The sequence below is a fragment of the Pseudorasbora parva genome, chromosome 25, assembly GCF_024679245.1.
Source record: "Pseudorasbora parva isolate DD20220531a chromosome 25, ASM2467924v1, whole genome shotgun sequence".
In the NCBI taxonomy this organism is placed as follows: Eukaryota; Metazoa; Chordata; class Actinopteri; order Cypriniformes; family Gobionidae; genus Pseudorasbora; species Pseudorasbora parva.
Genome location: NC_090196.1, coordinates 30,533,519 through 30,554,928, shown reverse-complemented (window position 1 = coordinate 30,554,928; position 21,410 = coordinate 30,533,519). Strand labels below are relative to the sequence as shown.

Genomic DNA, 21,410 nt, shown 5'->3' with positions numbered 1-21,410 from the left:
GTGCAAATTATTCAATTATCACATGAAGTCAAAATGGACAAAAATTCTAAATTACGACAGTGTATACCATGACAGAAAAGTGCAAATTATTTAATTATCACAGGAAGTCAAAATAGACAAAAATTCTAAATTACGACAGTGTATACCATGACAGAAAAGTGCAAATTATTCAATTATCACAGGAAGTCAAAATGGACAAAAATTCTAAATTACGACAGTGTATACCATGTCAGAAAAGTGCAAATTATTCAATTGTCACATGAAGTCAAGATGGACAAAAATTCTAAATTACGACAGTGTATACCATGACAGAAAAGTGCAAATTATTCAATTATCACATGTAGTCAAAATGGACAAAAATTCAAAATTACAACAGTGTATACCATGACAGAAAAGGTCAATTTTTTACTTCATGTGATAATTGAATAATTTGCACTTTTCTGTAATATTATACACTGTCGTAATTTTGAATTTTTGTCCATTTTGACTTAATGTGATAATTGAATAAATTGCACTTTTCTGTCATAGTATACACTGTCGTAATTTAGAATTTTTGTCCATTTTGACTTCGTGATAATTGAATAAATTGCATACTATGACATAAAAGTGCAAATTAATCAATTATCACATGAAGTCAAAATGGACAAAAAATCTAAATTACGGCAGTGTATACTATGACATAAAAGTGCAAATTATTCAATCATCACATGGAGTCAAAATGGACAAAAATTCAAAATTACGACAGTGTATACTATGACATAAAAGTGCAAATTATTCAATTATCACAGGAAGTCAAAATGGACAAAAATTCTAAATTACGACAGTGTATACTATGACAGAAAAGTGCAAATTATTCAATTATCACATGAAGTCAAAATGGACAAAAATTCTAAATTACGACAGTGTATACCATGACAGAAAAGTGCAAATTATTCAATTATCACAGGAAGTCAAAATAGACAAAAATTCTAAATTACGACAGTGTATACCATGACAGAAAAGTGCAAATTATTCAATTATCACAGGAAGTCAAAATGGACAAAAATTCTAAATTACGACAGTGTATACCATGTCAGAGAAGTGCAAATTATTCAATTGTCACATGAAGTCAAGATGGACAAAAATTCTAAATTACGACAGTGTATACCATGACAGAAAAGTGCAAATTATTCAATTATCACATGTAGTCAAAATGGACAAAAATTCAAAATTACAACAGTGTATACCATGACAGAAAAGGTCAATTTTTTACTTCATGTGATAATTGAATAATTTGCACTTTTCTGTAATATTATACACTGTCGTAATTTAGAATTTTTGTCCATTTTGACTTCGTGATAATTGAATAAATTGCATACTATGACATAAAAGTGCAAATTAATCAATTATCACATGAAGTCAAAATGGACAAAAAATCTAAATTACGGCAGTGTATACTATGACATAAAAGTGCAAATTATTCAATCATCACATGGAGTCAAAATGGACAAATATTCAAAATTACGACAGTGTATACTATGACATAAAAGTGCAATTTATTCAATTATCACATGAAGTAAAAATGGACAAAAATTCAAAATTACAACAGTGTATACTATTACATAAAAGTGCAAATTATTCAATTATCACATGAAGTCAAAATGGACAAAAAATCTAAATTACTACAGTGTATACTATTACATAAAAGTGCAAATTATTCAATTATCACATGAAGTCAAAATGGACAAATTCAAAATTACGACAGTGTATACTATTACATAAAAAAGCAATTTATTCAATTTTCACATGAAGTCAAAATGGACAAAAATTCAAAATTATGACAGTGTATACTATTACATAAAAGTGCAAATTATTCAATTATCACATGAAGTCAAAATGGACAAAAATTCAAAATTACGACTGTATACTATTACATAAAAGTGCAATTTATTCAATTATCACATGAAGTCAAAATGGACCAAAATTCAAAATTACGACAGTGTATACTATGACATAAAAGTGAAAATTATTTAATCATGACAAGAAGTCAAAATGGACAAAAATTCAAAATTACGACTGTATACTATTACATAAAAGTGCAATTTATTCAATCATCACATGAAGTCAAAAAGGACAAAAATTCTAAATTACGACAGTGTATACTATGCTATAAAAGTGCAAATTATTCAATTATCACATGAAGTCAAAATGGACCAAAATTCAAAATTACGACAATGTATACTATGACATAAAAGTGCAAATTATTCAATTATCACATGAAGTCAAAATGGACAAATTCAAAATTACGACAGTGTATACTATTACATAAAAAAGCAATTTATTCAATTTTCACATGAAGTCAAAATGGACAAAAATTCAAAATTATGACAGTGTATACTATTACATAAAAGTGCAAATTATTCAATTATCACATGAAGTCAAAATGGACAAAAATTCAAAATTACGACTGTATACTATTACATAAAAGTGCAATTTATTCAATTATCACATGAAGTCAAAATGGACAAAAATTCTAAATTACGACAGTGTATACTATGACATAAAAGTGAAAATTATTCAATTATCACATGAAGTCAAAATGGACAAAAATTCAAAATTACGACTGTATACTATTACATAAAAGTGCAATTTATTCAATCATCACATGAAGTCAAAAAGGACAAAAATTCTAAATTACGACAGTGTATACTATGCTATAAAAGTGCAAATTATTTAATTATCACATGAAGTCAAAATGGACCAAAATTCAAAATTACGACAATGTATACTATGACAAAAAAGTGCAAATTATTCAATTATCACAGGAAGTCAAAATGGACAAAAATGCAAAATTACGTCAGTGTATACTATGACATAAAGGTGCAAATTATTCAATTATCACATGAAGTCAAAATGGACAAAAATTCAAAATTACGACAGTGTATACTATGACATAAAAGTGCAAATTAATCAATTATCACATGAAGTCAAAATGGACAAAAAAATCGAAATTACGACAGTGTATACTATTACATAAAAGTGCAAATTATTCAATTATCACATGAAGTCAAAATGGACAAAAATTCTAAATTACGAAAGTTTATACTATTACATAAAAGTGCAAATTATTCAATTATCACATGAAGTCAAAATGGACACAAATTCAAAATTACGACAGTGTATACTATAACATTAAAGTGCAAATTATTCAATCATCACATGGAGTCAAAATGGACAAAAATTCAAAATTACGACAGTGTATACTATGACAAAAAAGTGCAAATTATTCAATTATCACATGAAGTCAAAATGGACAAAAATTCAAAATTACGACAGTGTATACTATGACATAAAAGTGCAAATTATTCAATTATCACGAAGTCAAAATGGACAAAAAATCTAAGTTACGACAGTGTATACTATGACAGAAAAGTGCAAATTAATCAATTATCACATGAAGTCAAAATGGACAAAAAATCGAAATTACGACAGTGTATACTATTACATAAAGTGCAAATTATTCAATTATCACAAAGTCAAAAAGGACAAAAATTCTAAACTACGACAGTGTATACTATTACATAAAAGTGCAAATTATTCAATTATAACATGAAGTCAAAATGGACAAATTCAAAATTACGACAGTGTATACTATTACATAAAAAAGCAATTTATTCAATTTTCACATGAAGTCAAAATGGACAAAAATTCAAAATTATGACAGTGTATACTATTACATAAAAGTGCAATTTATTCATTTATCACATGAAGTCAAAATGGACAAAAATTCAAAATTACGACAGTGTATACTATGACATAAAAGTGCAAATTATTCAATTATCACATGAAGTCAAAATGGACAAATTCAAAATTACGACAGTGTATACTATTACATAAAAAAGCAATTTATTCAATTATCACATGAAGTCAAAATGGACAAAAAAATCTAAGTTACGACAGTGTATACTATGATATAAAAGTGCAAATTAATTAGAATTTTTGGTCCATTTTGACTTCATGTGATAACTGAATAATTTGCACTTTTATGTATACACTGTCGTAAGTGTATACTATAAATTACGACAGTGTATACTATGACATAAAAGTGCAAATTATTCAATCATCACATGAAGTCAAAATGGACAAAAATTCTAAATTACGACAGTGTGTACTATGACATAAAAGTGCAAATTATTCAATTATCACATGAAGTCAAAATGGACAAAAATTCTAAATTATGACACTGTATACTATGACATAAAAGTGCAAATTATTCAATCATCACATGAAGTCAAAATGGACAAAAATTCAAAATTACGACAGTGTAAACTATTACATAAAAGTGCAAATTATTCAATTATCACATGAAGTCAAAATGGAGAAAAATTAAAAATTACGACAGTGTATACTCTAACATAAAAGTGCAATTTATTCAATTATCACATGAAGTCAAAATGGACACAAATTCAAAATTATGACAATGTATACTATGACATAAAAGTGCAAATTATTCAATCATCACATGAAGTCAAAATGGACAAAAATTCTAAATTACGACAGTTTATACTATGACATAAAAGTGCAAATTATTCAATCATCACATGAAGTCAAAATGGACAAAAAATCTAAATTACGACAGTGTATACTATGACATAAAAGTGCAAATTATTCAATTATCACATGAAGTCAAAACGGACAAAAAAAATAAAAATTACGACAGTGTATACTATGACATAAAAGTGCAATTTATTCAATTATCACGAAGTCAAAATGGACAAAAATTCTAAATTACGACAGTGTATACTATGACATAAAAGTGCAATTTATTCAATTATCACGAAGTCAAAATGGACAAAAATTCTAAATTACGACAGTGTATACTATGACATAAAAGTGCAAATTATTCAATTATCACATGAAGTCAAAATGGACAAAAAAATCAAAATTACGACAGTGTATACTATTACATAAAAGTGCAAATTATTCAATTATCACATGAAGTCAAAATGGACAAAAATTCAAAATTACGACAGTGTATACTATTACATAAACGTGCATTTTATTCAATTATCACATGAAGTCAAAATGGACAAAAATTCTAAATTATGACAGTGTATACTATTACAGAAAAGTGCAAATTATTCAATTATCACATGAAGTCAAAATGGATGAAAATGAAAAATTACGACAGTGTATACTATGACATAAAAGTGCAAATTATTCAATTATCACATGAAGTCAAAATGGACAAAAATTCAAAATTACAACAGTGTATACTATTACATAAAAGGGCAAATTATTACATTAACACAAGAAGTGAAAATTAACAAAAATTCTAAATTACGACAGTGTATACCATGACAGAAAAGTGCAAATTATTCAATTATCACAGGAAGTCAAAATGGACAAAAATTCAAAATTACGACAGTGTATACTATTACATAAACGTGCATTTTATTCAATTATCACATGAAGTCAAAATGGACAAAAATTCTAAATTATGACAGTGTATACTATTACAGAAAAGTGCAAATTATTCAATTATCACATGAAGTCAAAATGGATGAAAATGAAAAATTACGACAGTGTATACTATGACATAAAAGTGCAAATTATTCAATTATCACATGAAGTCAAAATGGACAAAAATTCAAAATTACAACAGTGTATACTATTACATAAAAGGGCAAATTATTACATTAACACAAGAAGTGAAAATTAACAAAAATTCTAAATTACGACAGTTAATACTATGACATAAAAGTGGAAATTATTCAATTATCACGAAGTCACAATGGACAAAAATTCTAAATTATGACTTGATTTGTAAATTACGATTCTATTACATAAAAAGTTAGACATATTTTTTCTTTTTAATAGGGGAAAAAGAAAATCCAGTTTTTTTATTATTTAAAAGTAATTGCAAACATACCGAGATATATATCTAATATCGTACATTTTTGACAAAATCAAGATTTTTTTTGATATCGCACAGCCCTAGCGTAGATTCAATCAATAGGAAAAACAGAAAACAGGGAATCTGCACACCAAAACAAATTCAAAGTCTTTTGAACATGATTTTTTTCTTGTTACATATAAAGTGAAAACTAAATATCAAAGTGCTCTAACAAAAATGTGACGCACAATTAAAAAAAAGAAGAAGCAAACGTTTCAGTCCATTTTGGTCAATCTTCAGTTCAATCTTCAGGACTATCTTCATATCTAGAAGAGACACTGATTCATCATTTATATGCTTTTTAATTTGTGATTTGTGTCTGTCTGGAGTTCAGATGCAGGTCTGGGACACGGCGGGACAGGAGCGTTTCCGCACCATCACACAGAGTTACTACCGAAGCGCCCACGGTGCCATGATTGCATACGACCTGACCCGACGACCCACCTTTGAGTCTCTGCCGCACTGGATACAAGGAGTGGAGCAGTACGGAGCCGCCAACGTCGTCTTCGTTCTGATAGGTCAGAACAAAAAATTCCAAAACTTTTTATCAACCAAACCCCCATATTTACTTATACACCTGAGGTATGATTGTATTAATATTGCATATCTGAGTGAAACGGCTTATCAGACAAGAGCAAATGTAGGGCGGAGCTTGATTTTGTCAGTGGGGAACTGATTGGATGGCTGTGCTTTGCTATTGGTGGATCTTATATGAGTGACAATAATGATGTGCACGGATAAATCTGCAATACCCCCTGTCCCCCCCAAAAAAAGATTTGTCAATTTTTATTTCATGCTGACTTTAAAGCTACACTGTGTAACTTTTTTAGTTTACTCTTAGCTAAAAACACTTAGTTCTTTCAAAAATATATATGTGCTCATTAATGTATATTTACTTCTTTCAAGTAATAAAGTATTCTCCTAAGTTTATAATATGCCATTGAAAATACATACCGGTGAGGGGTTCGAATGCCGGTCGCCATGTTGCTCCTCCATCTTGAAAGTACATTAGCCAAAGAGGGACATACACACAAATTCAAGCTTCGCCTTTCGTGTTTTAACACTCAATGGCACCGTGTGGAATGTGAAGAGGGGAGATTGCCATGTTAATCTTGGACTAAATTGGCCACCGTAGGAGTTAAAACGAAATCAGAATTGAGAGGAACAGAAACTAATATTCACTGGATGGTCATATAGCTTTACACCGCTAGATGGGGGAAAATATCACACAGTGTAGCTTTAATGGTCACACGTTATGCAGGTAAACTATTTATTTATTTATTTAATCTTCAATTAGTGTTTTATTTTTTAATTCTTTATTTAAATTTTACATTTGTACGATTTAATTAGCAGCTTTTTATACGTAGCTTTTTCTTCTGTAGATAGGTATAGATATTTTGCCGTTCTGACACTTCTGTTTTTACATTGTTTAGTAAATGTGCAAATTAGGTTTTTTTGTTTGTTATTTTTTGTTATACTTATTTGTTATTAAATAACTGTCACTGGTTATTTGCATCAAATCTTTGAAAGCTGCTCGCGTTGGAAACAGTTACTAATGCATTAAAATGTTGCTTTACTCCCTAAAAAAGCAACTAATTGCATTTCTTAGTGACTTTTTATGGAAAGTAATGTTACATTATTTTTGCGTTGCTTTGTCCCGTTTGGGCTGGGCTTGCAAGTTAATTTTTTAATAACCAAAAAAAGTTATTTAAAAAGTACATTCAAAATAAATGCAGTACTTTACTAGTTAGGCTACTTAAAAAAAGTAATCTGATTACATAACTTAAATAACTTGAGTAGTGTTTAGGGATAACGCATTACAAGATATCTGCTTGAGGCATTTAACTGCAAATAAACTAGATATTCATAATCTATTTTCCGTCCTGCAGGAAACAAGAGTGACCTGGAGGCGCAGCGGCAGGTGCTGTTTGAGGACGCGTGCACGCTGGCGGAGCGGACCGGTGCGCTGGCCGCACTCGAGACCTCCGCAAAACAGCACCATAACATCGAGGAAGCCTTTGAACTGATGGCCCGCGAACTCCTAGTAAGACACGGAGGAATAATCCATCAGGACAACCAATCAGATTCACCCACCGTTTTCTTGCACATGGATTCTCATCCAATATATGAGGAACATAAGAAGAAGTCATGTGACTGCTGACTGACTTATATTTTAAAACAAATCACAGAAAATGTAATGTTGCATTTAATGGATGAACTCTGTAAACGTATACAAGTATAATATTATGGTTTACCTCTTCTGTGACATTTATTTTGCAGTTGGTTGTGTACAGTACAATAAAATGCATAAAACATTAAGAACAGTAAGTCAGTATGCATTCTTTGTTCTTTCGCAACACAAAACAATGTATTGAAAAGATGAAGTATTAACTGAGTGTTTTTTATGTTAAATGGTTAAAAACCAACAATAAACAACGCGGCTTGTTTCCGCTCAGTGCTTGTACAAAAACAGCTAGACAGAACAAAATGCACAACACGTTTGTTAAAGTTGAATCCCGTCTGAAAATACAGTACGACATGATGCCCAAAACCGTGTACGTCCTGTGTGAACAGGAAGAGGTACAGTGTGTTACAGCAGAGCAAAGTGTTCCCATTTAAGACAAACAAACTGAGGCGGTTGTGTACTTTAAGGATATTTCAAAGAACACAAACTATTTACAACCTATTGGAGAGTGAAAAAATGACTTCCTCCTATCAAAGTCATTGGGTTGTTTCTTCATTAGTATGGCTTCACTCGCAGAAGATGGTCTTTCTTTGCTGCAAGCGTTTAACCTTTGTGCTTGTGAAAGTACTACAATAAGGGGGTTTTCTCAGCGATGCTATTGTAGAAGAACCAGTTTTGCTTCCCCAAAGAACCTTTGAGTGAACATTCTAAAAATAACTATTTTTCTTAGTGTGAAGAACGTTTAAGAATCTTAAGAATCTTTTGTGCAGTGCAAAGATTACATGGATGTTAAAAGTTCTTGATGGAACCATCAATGCCAATAAAGAATCTGTATTTTTAATTGTGTTGCAGCGCAATCTCCTTCAACACTCCTTTCCCAAATAGTGCACTTGACTCGTGTCTAGATGTAAACATCAAGAAACCTTCAAACTTCAGACCTACTTGAAATGAATTGCTGCATTGGATTCAAATCCCACCAACCTTTGCTCTGCTTGTCTGGCACATTTACGGTTGTTTTGTGAATGTTTGTGGGCGAAATCCAATATGATTAGGAATTTTGCGAAATAAATTTCCGAAAGATTTTCAGATTTGCAACAAGATCAAATTTGTCACACAGATTCGCTGCGTTGACCAACAGCTTGGGTTGTCACACTTAGAACTGTAAATGTGACCACCACTAATGCTCATTTCCGCCTGGATTTGGCCTACCTAAATTCTTACCATACCCACATACAGTGGTCTAAATACATAATTTTGGTGTCATTTTACAGGAAACCCTTTGAAGTTACATAAAACACTGCTAAAAGTGATAAACATATAAGTTGTCTGAGCTGTAGACTTGTGTGCTCTAGCACCCTACAGACGGAAACTACATAAAAAGGTCATATTCCACCATTCAGATCCATTTGGACAAATCTTGCATACATGCAGACAAAAATCTTTTTTTCCAGTATGTGCTGCCATCTAGTGGAAACATCCGAAACGGTCTGCAGGGTGCTAGAGCATTTAGACCACTGGATGTGTGTATGGGAAGCTTTTCAATTTGGGTAGGCCATATCCGGGCAGAAATGGTACCAGAGTCATTTATTGTACACAAGTTACTTTGGCATCGTAAAACAAATGCCAAAGTGATACATATCTCCAGAAAGTAGAGACTCTAAGCTTTCAAATGGTATCCGACATGTGATGTCAGAGCTCCTCCACAGACTTTAAAAATGTAAAGTATATACTTTTGATGATGTCATTCTAGTCCCTGTACAAGGTTTGCAGAGTTTAAGAGGATAAGAAAACAGTTTAAGAAATAAGACAAAGTTGCATTGTAAGATGTAAAGTGACATTAGCCAGGTTTCCATCCATTTTTTTTGTGTGTGTGCAAAAGAAGGTTTAGCGCTTCAAAATGTGTATCAATATAGCTGATGGAAATGCCAATTATCGATCATTTTTCCGTTTAACTTTAGCGTATAAATTCTAGGTCGATACTTTAAATGGTATGAAAAACGAATTTGGAAACACTTTTTGCAGAAAAAAAGTGCTTTAACGCAAATAAATGTAAGTCACATGACAAAATGATCAATTAAAGGAAACAAATTGCTCCTATTAAAGCAGTTTCTCTGTAGTTCAAAGCCGCATTCAACTGATTATAGCCATATTGTATATTAAACGACTATACTATTAGTAAGAATAACATTTTTGTAATTTTGTCTGTTTTTTACAAACTAATATAAGTATATAATATCTAACTGGACCTGTTTCTAAATATTGATTGATTTATATAGAACAAAAAAACATGAATACAAATTGTTTTATGTATACAATATAATAATATATAATAAAGTTTTGTTTTAAAATGGATGAGGAAAATATAGTGCCTTAAAATCAAAGTATGTGACAAGCTGTCCCCACTTCACCATGATCTTCTGATTAATATTTCTTAATTTAGTAATAGGCCTATTATTCGTGAAAATAGTAAGCATTAAATGGGTGAATTTCAATCGTCTCATATTTTACAAATATTTGTGATGCCAAAGATAAAATATAATTTGCTTTATACACAAAATTATGAATGGGAACGACCCAAGAGCAAATTCTTTTAGCAAGACAACAAATCTTATGCAACAGTACAGGTTTTTTTTTTTTTTAGAGATGCCGTCATTATGCAAACACATTTTATTGGGAAAATGCCAATTGGATGGAAAAAACAATCTTTTTTTAACGCATATTCACTTTGTTGTTAACAAAACCGCAAAAAGTGGATGGAAACTTGGCTATTATGACATATAAAGTCTCAATTTGCAATTACGAGCAAAAAAATATAGCAATTGCAAAGTCACAATCACCATTTTTTACTCTAAAGTAGAAAAGGGCTTCAATGTATGTAGTTACATAAAAATATTTTTTTATGTTAACAGGGTTCCGTTAAAAATAAACCGAACAGTACATCGTACTCATACATACGTTATGATCATACATCGCTAGACTAATGAAAATAGAAAATTTACAATTCTACATATATTACCTTATATATGTTAAAATGGACTTCCATATATTTGTTCAAAAGCAAAACATTATTTAAATTAGAGGGCAGGCCCAAAAAATGGCAAGTGTAATTATTTAACAAATAAAATGGACGGGCAAAATCAAAAGGCTCAAGTAGTTCTGAAGCATGTTCATAAACGCAGCAGACAAATATAAAAAAATCAGAAGGCGCCACTAACACCTCCAGTGTAGGCAGATTCACTGATTAGGACTGATTCTGTTCTGAGGTGTCGTGACGCACCGACCATAGCGGATTACTGCAGCGGCCAACCCTCCACCTGGAAGACCAGCTCCACTGCATCCCGAACGTCATGGACGATGAAGGAAGGCTGAGTCAGGCTGGGGTCGAAGCGGAAGTCCCGGTGACCGTGGAAAATCTGCTGCTCCGTGACCGTCTGCTCGGGGTCGGTGGGCAAGTCCTGTTGGTCCCGGTTGTAGACGCCCGTGCAGACCAGGATGGAGCTGCAGCCTTCAGGCGGACGGTGATCGAACGAGCCGCCCACCATCACCTGTCCGGAGCCTTTGGCATCGTCGGACGCTTCCCACGCCAGGTCTCCAGTCACCTGGCTGGCCGAGCCGCCCTGCGCCTGCACCTGTGCACGGCTGCGATGCATCGCTTTGAGGTAGCGGTTGTACAGGTTTGCACCATAAATATCAGCCATGGGGTTGTCACTATGAGAGAGATACATGTCCATCAAACATTCAAGAGTGTCAAGAGTCAAGAGTGTGTCAGGTCTTAAAGGAGTGGTTGCATGTGCTTTGACTTTTTTAACTTTAGTTAGTGTGTAATGTTGCTGCTTGAGCATGAACAGTATCTGCAAAGTTACAGCGCTGAAAGTTCAATGCAAACGGAGATATTGTCTTTTAAAGTTATGGCAGTTTATTGCCTACAAAAACGGCCGGTTTGGACTACAACGAGCTTCTTCCTGGTTGGTGACATCATAAACCCTCGCTAGTCTCCGCAGATGTGACTTCTGCCGTAATGGGAACGGGCGTGGCTTCCGGCAACCTGTGCTTGGCACTTCAGCCAATAAAAATACAGGAAACTACATTAGGCCATCTAACCAATCTAAGACCATTGCTATGACCAAAACGAGCCGTTCAAAGGACAGTGGAGACAGCAGTGTGGAATAAAGGTCAAATATAAGTAAAATACAGCGTAAAAAAAAAAAAAAAGTATTAAGACATGTTATACTGCGCCCCATAAACACAACCAAGCCTAGAAAAAAAACACAGAACCACCCCTTTAAAGTGACAGCGGCCTATTAAACCTGCTGATGTCTGTCATTAATGTTAATCAAAGAACAAAACAGAGAAAATCACTCACTGCTCTCGACTTAGCTTTAATAAGGATTCATCGATATTCAATTTATAATGTGTGTTATGGCAGGCAGTGTGACAATGTGTTCACTTGCATTTGTGACTAAAAATGTGTGAAAAGTTTTATGAAATGTAAGGTCATAAATATCTTAAAAGGTATATAACAAACATCTTGATCATTTTAAGAGGTTATAATAAATTGTAGACAATAAAAATTCTCACATTATGCATACCCGCCATATATATATATATATGGATTACATTTTACAAAAATTATTACGTGTTAAAGCAGGCAGTGTCAATGTGTTTCACTTGCATTTGTGACACAAAATATTTTTATAAAAACGTGTGACTTAGGAGCATGTGTGCAAATAAAAGTCCCTAAAGGTACTTCAAAAGTTTAAAAAAATGCAGTTTTCTGAAATGCAAGGTCATAAATGTCTTAAATGGTATGACAGATTTCTTGATCTGGGGATGGAAAACAATATTTACATCATGGTGTACATCATATATATACACATTCATATTTATAAATATTTACATAATTATTAAATAGTTTGAAGCAGAAATATTTAAATATTTAGTGTATTTTTAGTATTCTAAAAAAAATAATAATTTTGCTTATAAATACATCCTTGTATCCATTTTAGAAAAAACACATTATTGGACACATTTTTATTGCTCCAGTAATTTTTGTAATGTGCAACCGAAGTGCCAAGCCCTGTTCAGGATTGAGCTCTGAGATCAATGAAATTTGACCATTTAAAACATGCTCATGCATATTCATTTGGCCCAAAGCAAATCAATATGACTCACCCAATGGCGTAAAGTCTCTCGACCGGTCGGGTCCAGCCCAGTTTCTCGGCCTGTTGTCTAATGAGCAGTTCGGCGTAGTTGTACGTCACAACGCTGGGCTTCCCGATCAGAGCCTCGTACTTCAGCTCACAGCCCGTTATCTTCTTATAGATGCTCTCCAGGCACACGAGGAACATGCCGTGACCGAAGCTAGCAACAAATCAACAGCAATCCTGGTTAATTCTGTATTTGAAAATCTGCTTACATGATCGTTGTTTAAGTCAACATAAAATGGCATTTGCAGTTCATTTTTTATTTCAGTATTCTGATTAATTTCTGAGTGCAGCAGGATATTAAACTAAAAAGAGATTGACAGTTTATCAATCAAGAACTGATGTGAATAAGCTGCCCCTTAATCTTCGTACCACCCCTACTCTCCAGACCATTAAGTCCTAACTTAAAACTCATCTGTTCTCTATGCTCAGTACATAATAATTTTCCTCTCTACTTCCCTGCCTTCAAGTGATCGATCACTTTCTCATTTTTATGTTATATGATTACTTTATAATGTTCTCTGTGATTCTATAACTTATGTTAATTATCTGTAACTATTCGTTGTCTCCATCTGCTTGTTTATTTGTAATAATAAGCAGGCGGACTGTTACGTTTGTCTATTGATTGTACTATTGTAATACTTTTTAAAGCGAGCGTGGGTTTTTGAAAGGCGCTATAAAAATAAACATATTATTATTAAATAAGCATTCTTATTAAATAAACCTATTATTATGGTGTAAAGTGGGCTGCATCACCTACAACGTTGGCATAAAACAATTACTAAAAAGCTATTATAGCGATTGGTTAACATTACCAAAAGGAAAGTTGTTCTAGACTTGAATCAAATATTTTTTTATAGCATGCAATGATTAATAAAGCCCAATGAGACCTGAAGTATGTGTTAATAGAGTACATTTTAATATGTGGACTCTATGTTGAAATATATACACTAGAGTTCAAAAGTTTAAAGCTCCACTGTGTGATATTTTCCCCCATCTAGCGGTGTAAAGGTATATGACCATCCAGTGAATAATAGTTTCTGTTCCTCTCAATTATGATTTCGTTTTAACTCCTACGGTGGCCAATTTAGTCCAAGATAAACATGGCAATCCCCCTCTTCACATTCCACACGGTGCCATCGAGTGTTAAAACGCGAAAGGCGAAGCTTGAATTTACGGGTATGTCCCTCTTTGGCTAATGTACTTTCAAGATGGAGGGGAAACATGGCGACCGGCATTCGAACCCCTCACCCGTATGTATTTTCAATGGCATATTATAAACTTAGGAGAATACTTTATTACTTGAAAGAAGTAAATATACATTAATGAGCACATATATATTTGAAAGAACTAAGTGTTTTTAGCTAAGAATAAACTAAAAAAGTTACACAGTGTAGCTTTAAGGTTGGGAATATTTTTTATGTTTTTTAATAAAGTCTCTTCTGCTCACCAAGGCTTCATTTATTTGACCAAAAAAACAGTAAAACAGTAATATTGTGAAATATTATTACAATTTAAAATAAGTAAAACTAGTACTTACCACGCATCATTAGTAATCGGACATGTCATGGTTTATTCTAAATCAAATCCAAATGCTAGGGTTTTACACCTGCATTTATTTCATGAAAAATATAGAAAAAATTAAAATTTTCTACAATTGCACATTTTAAAAGAAGAATTTTCTATTTGAATACATGTCAAAATATAACGTATTCCTGTGATCAAAGCTGAATTCATCATCATTACTCCAGTCCTCTGATTTTTTAATTCAAAATTGTTGTATTCTTCCTCAGGATTTTTTGATAATTAGAAAGTTCAATGAACAGCATTTAATTGAAATGGAAATCTTTTGTAACATTATAATTGCATTTACCGTCACTTTTAATCAATTTAATGCATCCTTGCTGAATAAAATCTTCCTGACACTAACCGAGGGTTTTTGGCTTCGGCCATCCACAGCAGATCCATGTTGCAGGCCAGCACAGGGATGTGTGGGTAATGTAGTGATGTCACCATGTTTCCTGGCCTCCCATTGGTCAAGAGCACATCAACGATCAGTTGTATGTTTGTCTCCCACCTGATAGGCTCACCGAACAGGATGACAGCTTTAAAGTGACAGTAAAAACAGACGTGAGCGGACTCAGATCTCAGCCAGAGCAGAAAGTGAAACAGGTGGAATGAAACTTACCATCAATTGGTGGCACATTTTTAGATGAGGGAACCTAAGGAATATTAAGGACATTATACAGTCAATGTTCAACGCTTAAGATTGACACTTGCCTCATAAACACAGCTAGTAATAACAAATGCTAAATTCTCCTGATTTTTTACATATTCAGACATTATTGTTTCTACTGACCAAGTCTTTGGGTCTGCGATGGTGATCCACCACGTCCAGGAGAGGATACGCCTCCCTTAGCATGTCAATGGTCACGACGTTCTTGAAACCAACACTAGAGTTTATTTTGTCAAGGACATTATATCATGATATAGCCACACACACACACACACAAACCGTTTTTTTATACCGTACAAACCGTATTTTCTATCCCCTTACACTGCCCCTGCCCCTAAACCTACCCACCACAGGAAACATTCTGCATTTTTACTTTCTTGAAAAAACTCCTTCTGTATGATTTAGAAGATGTTTTCCTCGTGGGGACCAAAAAATGTCCCCACAAGGACAAGGATTTCAGATATTGCCATCTTTGTGGGGACATTTTGTCCCCATAACGTAGGGATTACCAGCCCACACACACACACACATAACGGCGCTGTTCTTGAAGCAGATAAACGTGCAGTTCCACTATTAGTAGAGATGTAACCCCTCGCTCGAAGCGGGACTTGAACCCAGGACTGCCGGCATAAGAGTCAGACGCTCTAACAAGGCTAAAGACTGTAACTTCTATCACCAGTTGCTAGAGCGTCTCTTGAGATCATAGGAGCGAGGGTTGCTCGCACAGCGACTATTAGCTGGCCTTCATTACAGAGAAACTCCTGCCGGATATTGAGAGATGCACAGACTCAGATAATTCACATAGCTTAATCTCTCTCTCTCTGTGACAGTGACTCAGTGACTCAAGCCTCCGTTACCAACTCTAAAATTACATTTTGGAATCAGCAACGGAGGCTTGGGAAGAGATGCGATACAAATTAGTCATATATGGACAATGTCTTGAGATGTGGTTACCATAGTATAAGGAGAATAATTGACAATCTTATTCTTAGAAAATAATGCACACCATAGGTGTAAAGCCTATAGAGCTACAACATACCAGAGCAACGAAGGTGAAACAGAGCTTGCTGACAGATTAACCATTCACCGTATCCGGTCGGCTAAACTCCGAACACATCTTCCCTTTTTAAGAATGACTTCAGTGCCGTTCTTTGTTCTTTTCTCAGAGAAAAGCTTAACTCCAAGTCTTCCAGAGTCGCGGTCAAAGCTGATTCGAAAGACCGCCGTTCGCCAGTTTCTGTGTTTACTAGAAGCACGCAAATGCAACTCTGCCGTCATAATGTTAAGCCACGCCCACCGACTCTTTAGACGATGTGATTGGCCCGACCAGAGTTTGGCATTTACAGCTCAGAAGTGAATTGAGAGTTGCTAGACGACACTCGCGGGAAATTAGATTTGCTGCCGCTAGGGTGCTTCTAGATTTCTAGGCTACTCAGAATGCACACATTCGTTCCGACCGCAAGAAAACACACCTGTCGATTGTAGTAAGATTTTCACAGTAAGACGAGATCTCACAGACTTGCTACATCAAATGTGACTTGAGAACAACAAATGGAACACAATCGACATTGTCTGCTGATTCTCCTGGCATAAGTTTTTGGGAACAAAAAAAGGAGAAAAAAAAGGAATATGGGTGATCTTTTTTCTTTATACCCCACTTCCGTGGCAATGTTTGTACGTGCCAATTTAAGCTACAGTAGCTCGTGCATCAATGAGCCTTGGCCGCCCATGTTCTCCACTGTTCCTTCCTTGGAGCACTTTTGATAGAGACTGACCACTGCAGACCGGGAACAGCCCACAAGAGCTGCAGTTTTGGAGATGCTCTGACCCAGTCGTCTAGCCATCACAATCTGGCCCTTGTCAAACTCGCTCAAATCCTTACGCTTGCCCATTTTTCCTGCTTCTAACATCAACTTTGAGGAAAAAATGTTCACTTGCTGTCTAATATATCTCACCAACTAACAGGAGCCGTGATGAAGAGATAATCAGCATTACTCACATCAGCTGGTCATATGTTTTGTGTATGTGTTTGTGTATATATATATATATATATATATATATATATATATATATATACAATTTTATAATTATAGTAATTTATATCAAGGTTAAGGATACTTGTGAGCAACTTCCACCACTGGTCCCTGTCCGGACACCAGCACGCACAGGTCATGGAACTGGGTGAAAACCCTCAGAGGACTGTGGGACAGCACCACCTGGTCTGGAGACACCTGTTTGGAGAAATCAAACTACCCTGTCTTACTCTCGGACAAATCAAATGCTGTGTTTAAACTACCGACAGTGCAAACGGAGCAGTCTGGAAGGTTATATTTCTGGCAACACCTAATATCGGGTGTCTCACCTCAACCTCAAGAAGGTGAGACAGCTGCTCGGCTTTGGTTTGCCGAAGGGCGTTCCCTGCATTGGTCACAAACACCACAGGAACCTTGTATTTTCCATCGCCATCCACCAGGTTTCTAAAACACTGTTTAGCTGCAGGGATGGGTGTCCGTCCACGTACCAGCACTCCATCAATGTCAAACAGAAGCCCAAACAAGCTGCGGTCCGGCTCACAAACATCCTCGAAACAAAAAAAACTTTTGTTAGTACTCATTTAGCAGACACTTTTCATCAAGTCACCTTTATTTATATAGAGCTTTATACAATACAGAATTCAAAGCAGCTTTACAGTTATAAACAGGAAAAAGTGACCAACTGTACACATAACACTCGGTTTTCCTGGAGGAATCTAAGGTCAAATGTCTTGATCAAGGTCACAGTGATAGTTTTGTCTCGATTGGGATTTGAACCTACAACCTTCAAGTTACAGATTAAATTGAGACTCAAATTCCAAACCATTCCCTAATGACAAGGTGTTTCAACATCCCAACTTTAGACTGTTTTCTCATTTCCTGCAAAAGGAAAGTGAAACCTTGAGTACATCCACTCATTTGCTGTACTATTAAGGGGAAGACATCCCACAGTAAAGTAATTCAGGTGAAAATCCAGGTTGCATTTACTTTCTAGATATAAATGATGGCTGTAAAAATAATATGAATGGCTGTCAAAATAACTATTGTGTGTGTGTGTGTGTGTGTGTGTGTGTGTGTGTGTGTGTGTGTGTGTGTGTGTAAACACTTTAGTTAGAGTCCAAATCTCACTATTAACTATTTGCTTATTAACATGCACAATACATGGTATTGCCTGTTTATTAGTACTTTTATAGCACAAATTAATGCCTTGTTCTACATCCCTTAATCCTTCTACCAATACCTAAACTACCATACTATTAAAAGCAGTTATTAGGAGTTTATTGAGCTAAAGATCGTAGTTAATAGTTAATAGTGAGAATTGGACCCTAAACTAAAGTCTGATATACACTATAATATGTGCACTATTGTTGGCCCAAAAATAGAGTTGATCTCACAACGTGTTGAAACACAGCCCAACATTGACCAGAAACTCAAAACAACAACAACAACAAAGCTAACACATAACACCACTCATTTTGTTGTGGTCTGGGGTGTTAGTTGGTTCATGAGTATTATTTATGAGAGTTAAATTCTGAATATTAATAATAATAATGAGTATGAACTCACTGTGGTGTAGCGGCGCTGCGTCTGCGCAAAAGCAGCTGCATTAGTGACTTTCCTGCTCAATCTCACGCCTCTCCAGCCGATTCTAAACATAGTCAACATCTCTGAGGAAAAATACACGAAGAAACGAGACAACGTTTCTACTTTGACCTGAGCATGACTCCTCCTGCACTGATGCTAACCATTAGCCCACATGTTATCGGCAGGTGTCAAACATGTTTTTCTAGCTCTAAAGATGGCTCTTATCTAAATCAATGCATGTGTGTTGTGTGTCAGCAGGAAAGGGTAGCCTATAGGACTGACAGAGACAGGCGCTTGCTGCTGCTGTTGTTGTTGCGCAATGCGCATGCTCAGAGCGCGCTCATACTATGGCAAGCCTTTTCAACAATTAATCCTTAAAACGTACTAGTATCTATTTTCATACATTACTTATTATTTTAGACACTAGTATCTATTTCATTAGCTACTAGTGTTTATTCTTTAGATACTAGTACCTTTTTAAAAGTAGGAGCACTTTCTGAGTGCACATTGCACAAGCAGGGCAGGGCCGTGCAAGCGACCTTTGGAAGGGCAGGAGCTCAAAGTATAAAGGGGCACATGGAACAAGGCTTTAAATAGGGCTGTGCTCAAAATATCAATACAGCAATATAATGTGATGCATTCCTTTCTGATATGTGTATCGATACACCCAGCAAACACAGTACGTTGTGACAACGTCGTCAGTAAGTCGTCATTTGGTCAGCGTGACATTACTTTATGACAACGTTGTGAGGACGTTGTGGTAAAGTTCCATTTTTAAAAATGTTGGCTAACGTTTCAGAAACGTTGTGGGAACGTCCTCAAAAGACGTCGCTAGTTTATCCCACAGAGAACGTTGTAAGGACGTCGTGGTAAAGTTCTATTGTTTTAGAATCTTGGCTAACGTTCCAGAAACGTCATGGGCACGTCCTCAAAAGACGTCGCTAGTTTATCCCACAGAGAACGTTGTAAGGACGTCGTGGTAAAGTTCCATTTTTTTTAAATCTTGGCTAAAGTTGCAGAAACGTTGTGGGCACGTCCTCAAAAGACGTCGCTAGTTTATCCCACAGAGAACGTTGTAAGGACGTCGTGGTAAAGTTCCATTTTTTTTAAATCTTGGCTAAAGTTGCAGAAACGTTGTGGGCACGTCCTCAAAAGACGTCGCTAGTTTATCCCACAGAGAACGTTGTAAGGACGTCGTGGTAAAGTTCCATTTTTTTAAAATCTTGACTAAAGTTGCAGAAACGTTGTGGGCACGTCCTCAAAAGACGTCGCGTGTTTATCCCACAGAGAACGTTGTAAGGACGTCGTGGTAAAGTTCCATTTTTTTAAAATCTTGACTAAAGTTGCAGAAACGTTGTGGGCACGTCCTAAAAAGACGTCGCGTGTTTATCCCACGGAGAATGTTGTAGCGACGTGGCCCACTGGTCTTCATAACTTTCCAAATTGCATTATTAATTTACAAGTATTATCAAATGTATGCCATTTTGATTTATATGGGACATTTACTTAATTCATCAAATATTTTTTAAATGAATCCACCATGTTTGCAAATCGTATTGGCAAAAACAATAAAAAATCGAACAAAAAAAAAAAAATGCCACAATTGTCCCACTATCACGTGCGGTGCCAGGAGTAGCATTTTGCATCTGAGCGGGTCATAGAACTTCAAAATGAGTTCTAAATTCATTATTTATTATTCTTGATTTTATTCATGTAATTCTTGCTGCGTGACTTTGACGTGGTGTGTTGATGTGTCAAACACTGGAGCGGCGCGGAGTTGCCATGGAAACGGTGCAGCAACACAGCTGACAAGCCGCAAAACTCCCTCTGTCGTTGTTGTTTTCACTATACTTTCAGGTGAGTTGTCTTTAAAGTTACACAAATAATACACACAACTGTTACTGACATTTTCCTGACATTTCTTATGTGTCATTGACACGCTTCTGTTCTGTTGAATATTTACTTTATAGAAATGTAGAGTCTTTGGAAAAAAAGTCTGTAAGCACATCAACCGTTTTCCGAACAGTAAGTTAAGTTAACGAGGCTAACGTTAACTCTATAAAGTTAATCTCTTGTTTAGGCTTTGAATCACATGTGTAAATGAGAGGTTTTGATAGTTTTATAAAGTTTTTTTCTTCTTCTGGGAATTGAATGGGTCATTGAAGGTGGCTAATTAATTGAACTAACGTTAACGTTATGTGTTTGCTGTTAATGGACGAAGTCACTTACATTA

General features: G+C 34.9%; 2 protein-coding genes across 3 annotated transcripts in view; one reads left to right on the top strand and one right to left on the bottom strand.

The window, feature by feature from the left end:
- LOC137064358 (ras-related protein Rab-19) overlaps window positions 1–9,300 on the top strand; it is a 250,078-nt gene extending 240,778 nt beyond the window's left edge. For both annotated transcript variants that reach the window (XM_067435716.1, XM_067435715.1), the window contains exons 4-5: window positions 6,270–6,453; window positions 7,825–9,300. In XM_067435716.1, coding sequence (XP_067291817.1) covers window positions 6,270–6,453; window positions 7,825–8,096 — 456 coding nt within the window. In that variant the 3' untranslated portion in view covers window positions 8,097–9,300. The remainder of the gene's footprint in view (window positions 1–6,269; window positions 6,454–7,824) is intronic.
- Window positions 9,301–9,307: 7 nt separating this feature from the next.
- hdhd5 (haloacid dehalogenase like hydrolase domain containing 5) lies at window positions 9,308–19,494 on the bottom strand. Its single transcript, XM_067435710.1, has 8 exons — window positions 19,160–19,494; window positions 17,923–18,141; window positions 17,679–17,791; window positions 15,684–15,777; window positions 15,513–15,546; window positions 15,255–15,429; window positions 13,293–13,481; window positions 9,308–11,828 (listed from the first exon to the last, which is right to left on the bottom strand). The coding sequence occupies exons 1-8, from the start codon at window positions 19,256–19,258 to the stop codon at window positions 11,411–11,413; spliced, it is 1,341 nt and encodes a 446-aa protein (XP_067291811.1). The 5' UTR covers window positions 19,259–19,494; the 3' UTR covers window positions 9,308–11,410.
- Window positions 19,495–21,410: the final 1,916 nt, after the last annotated feature.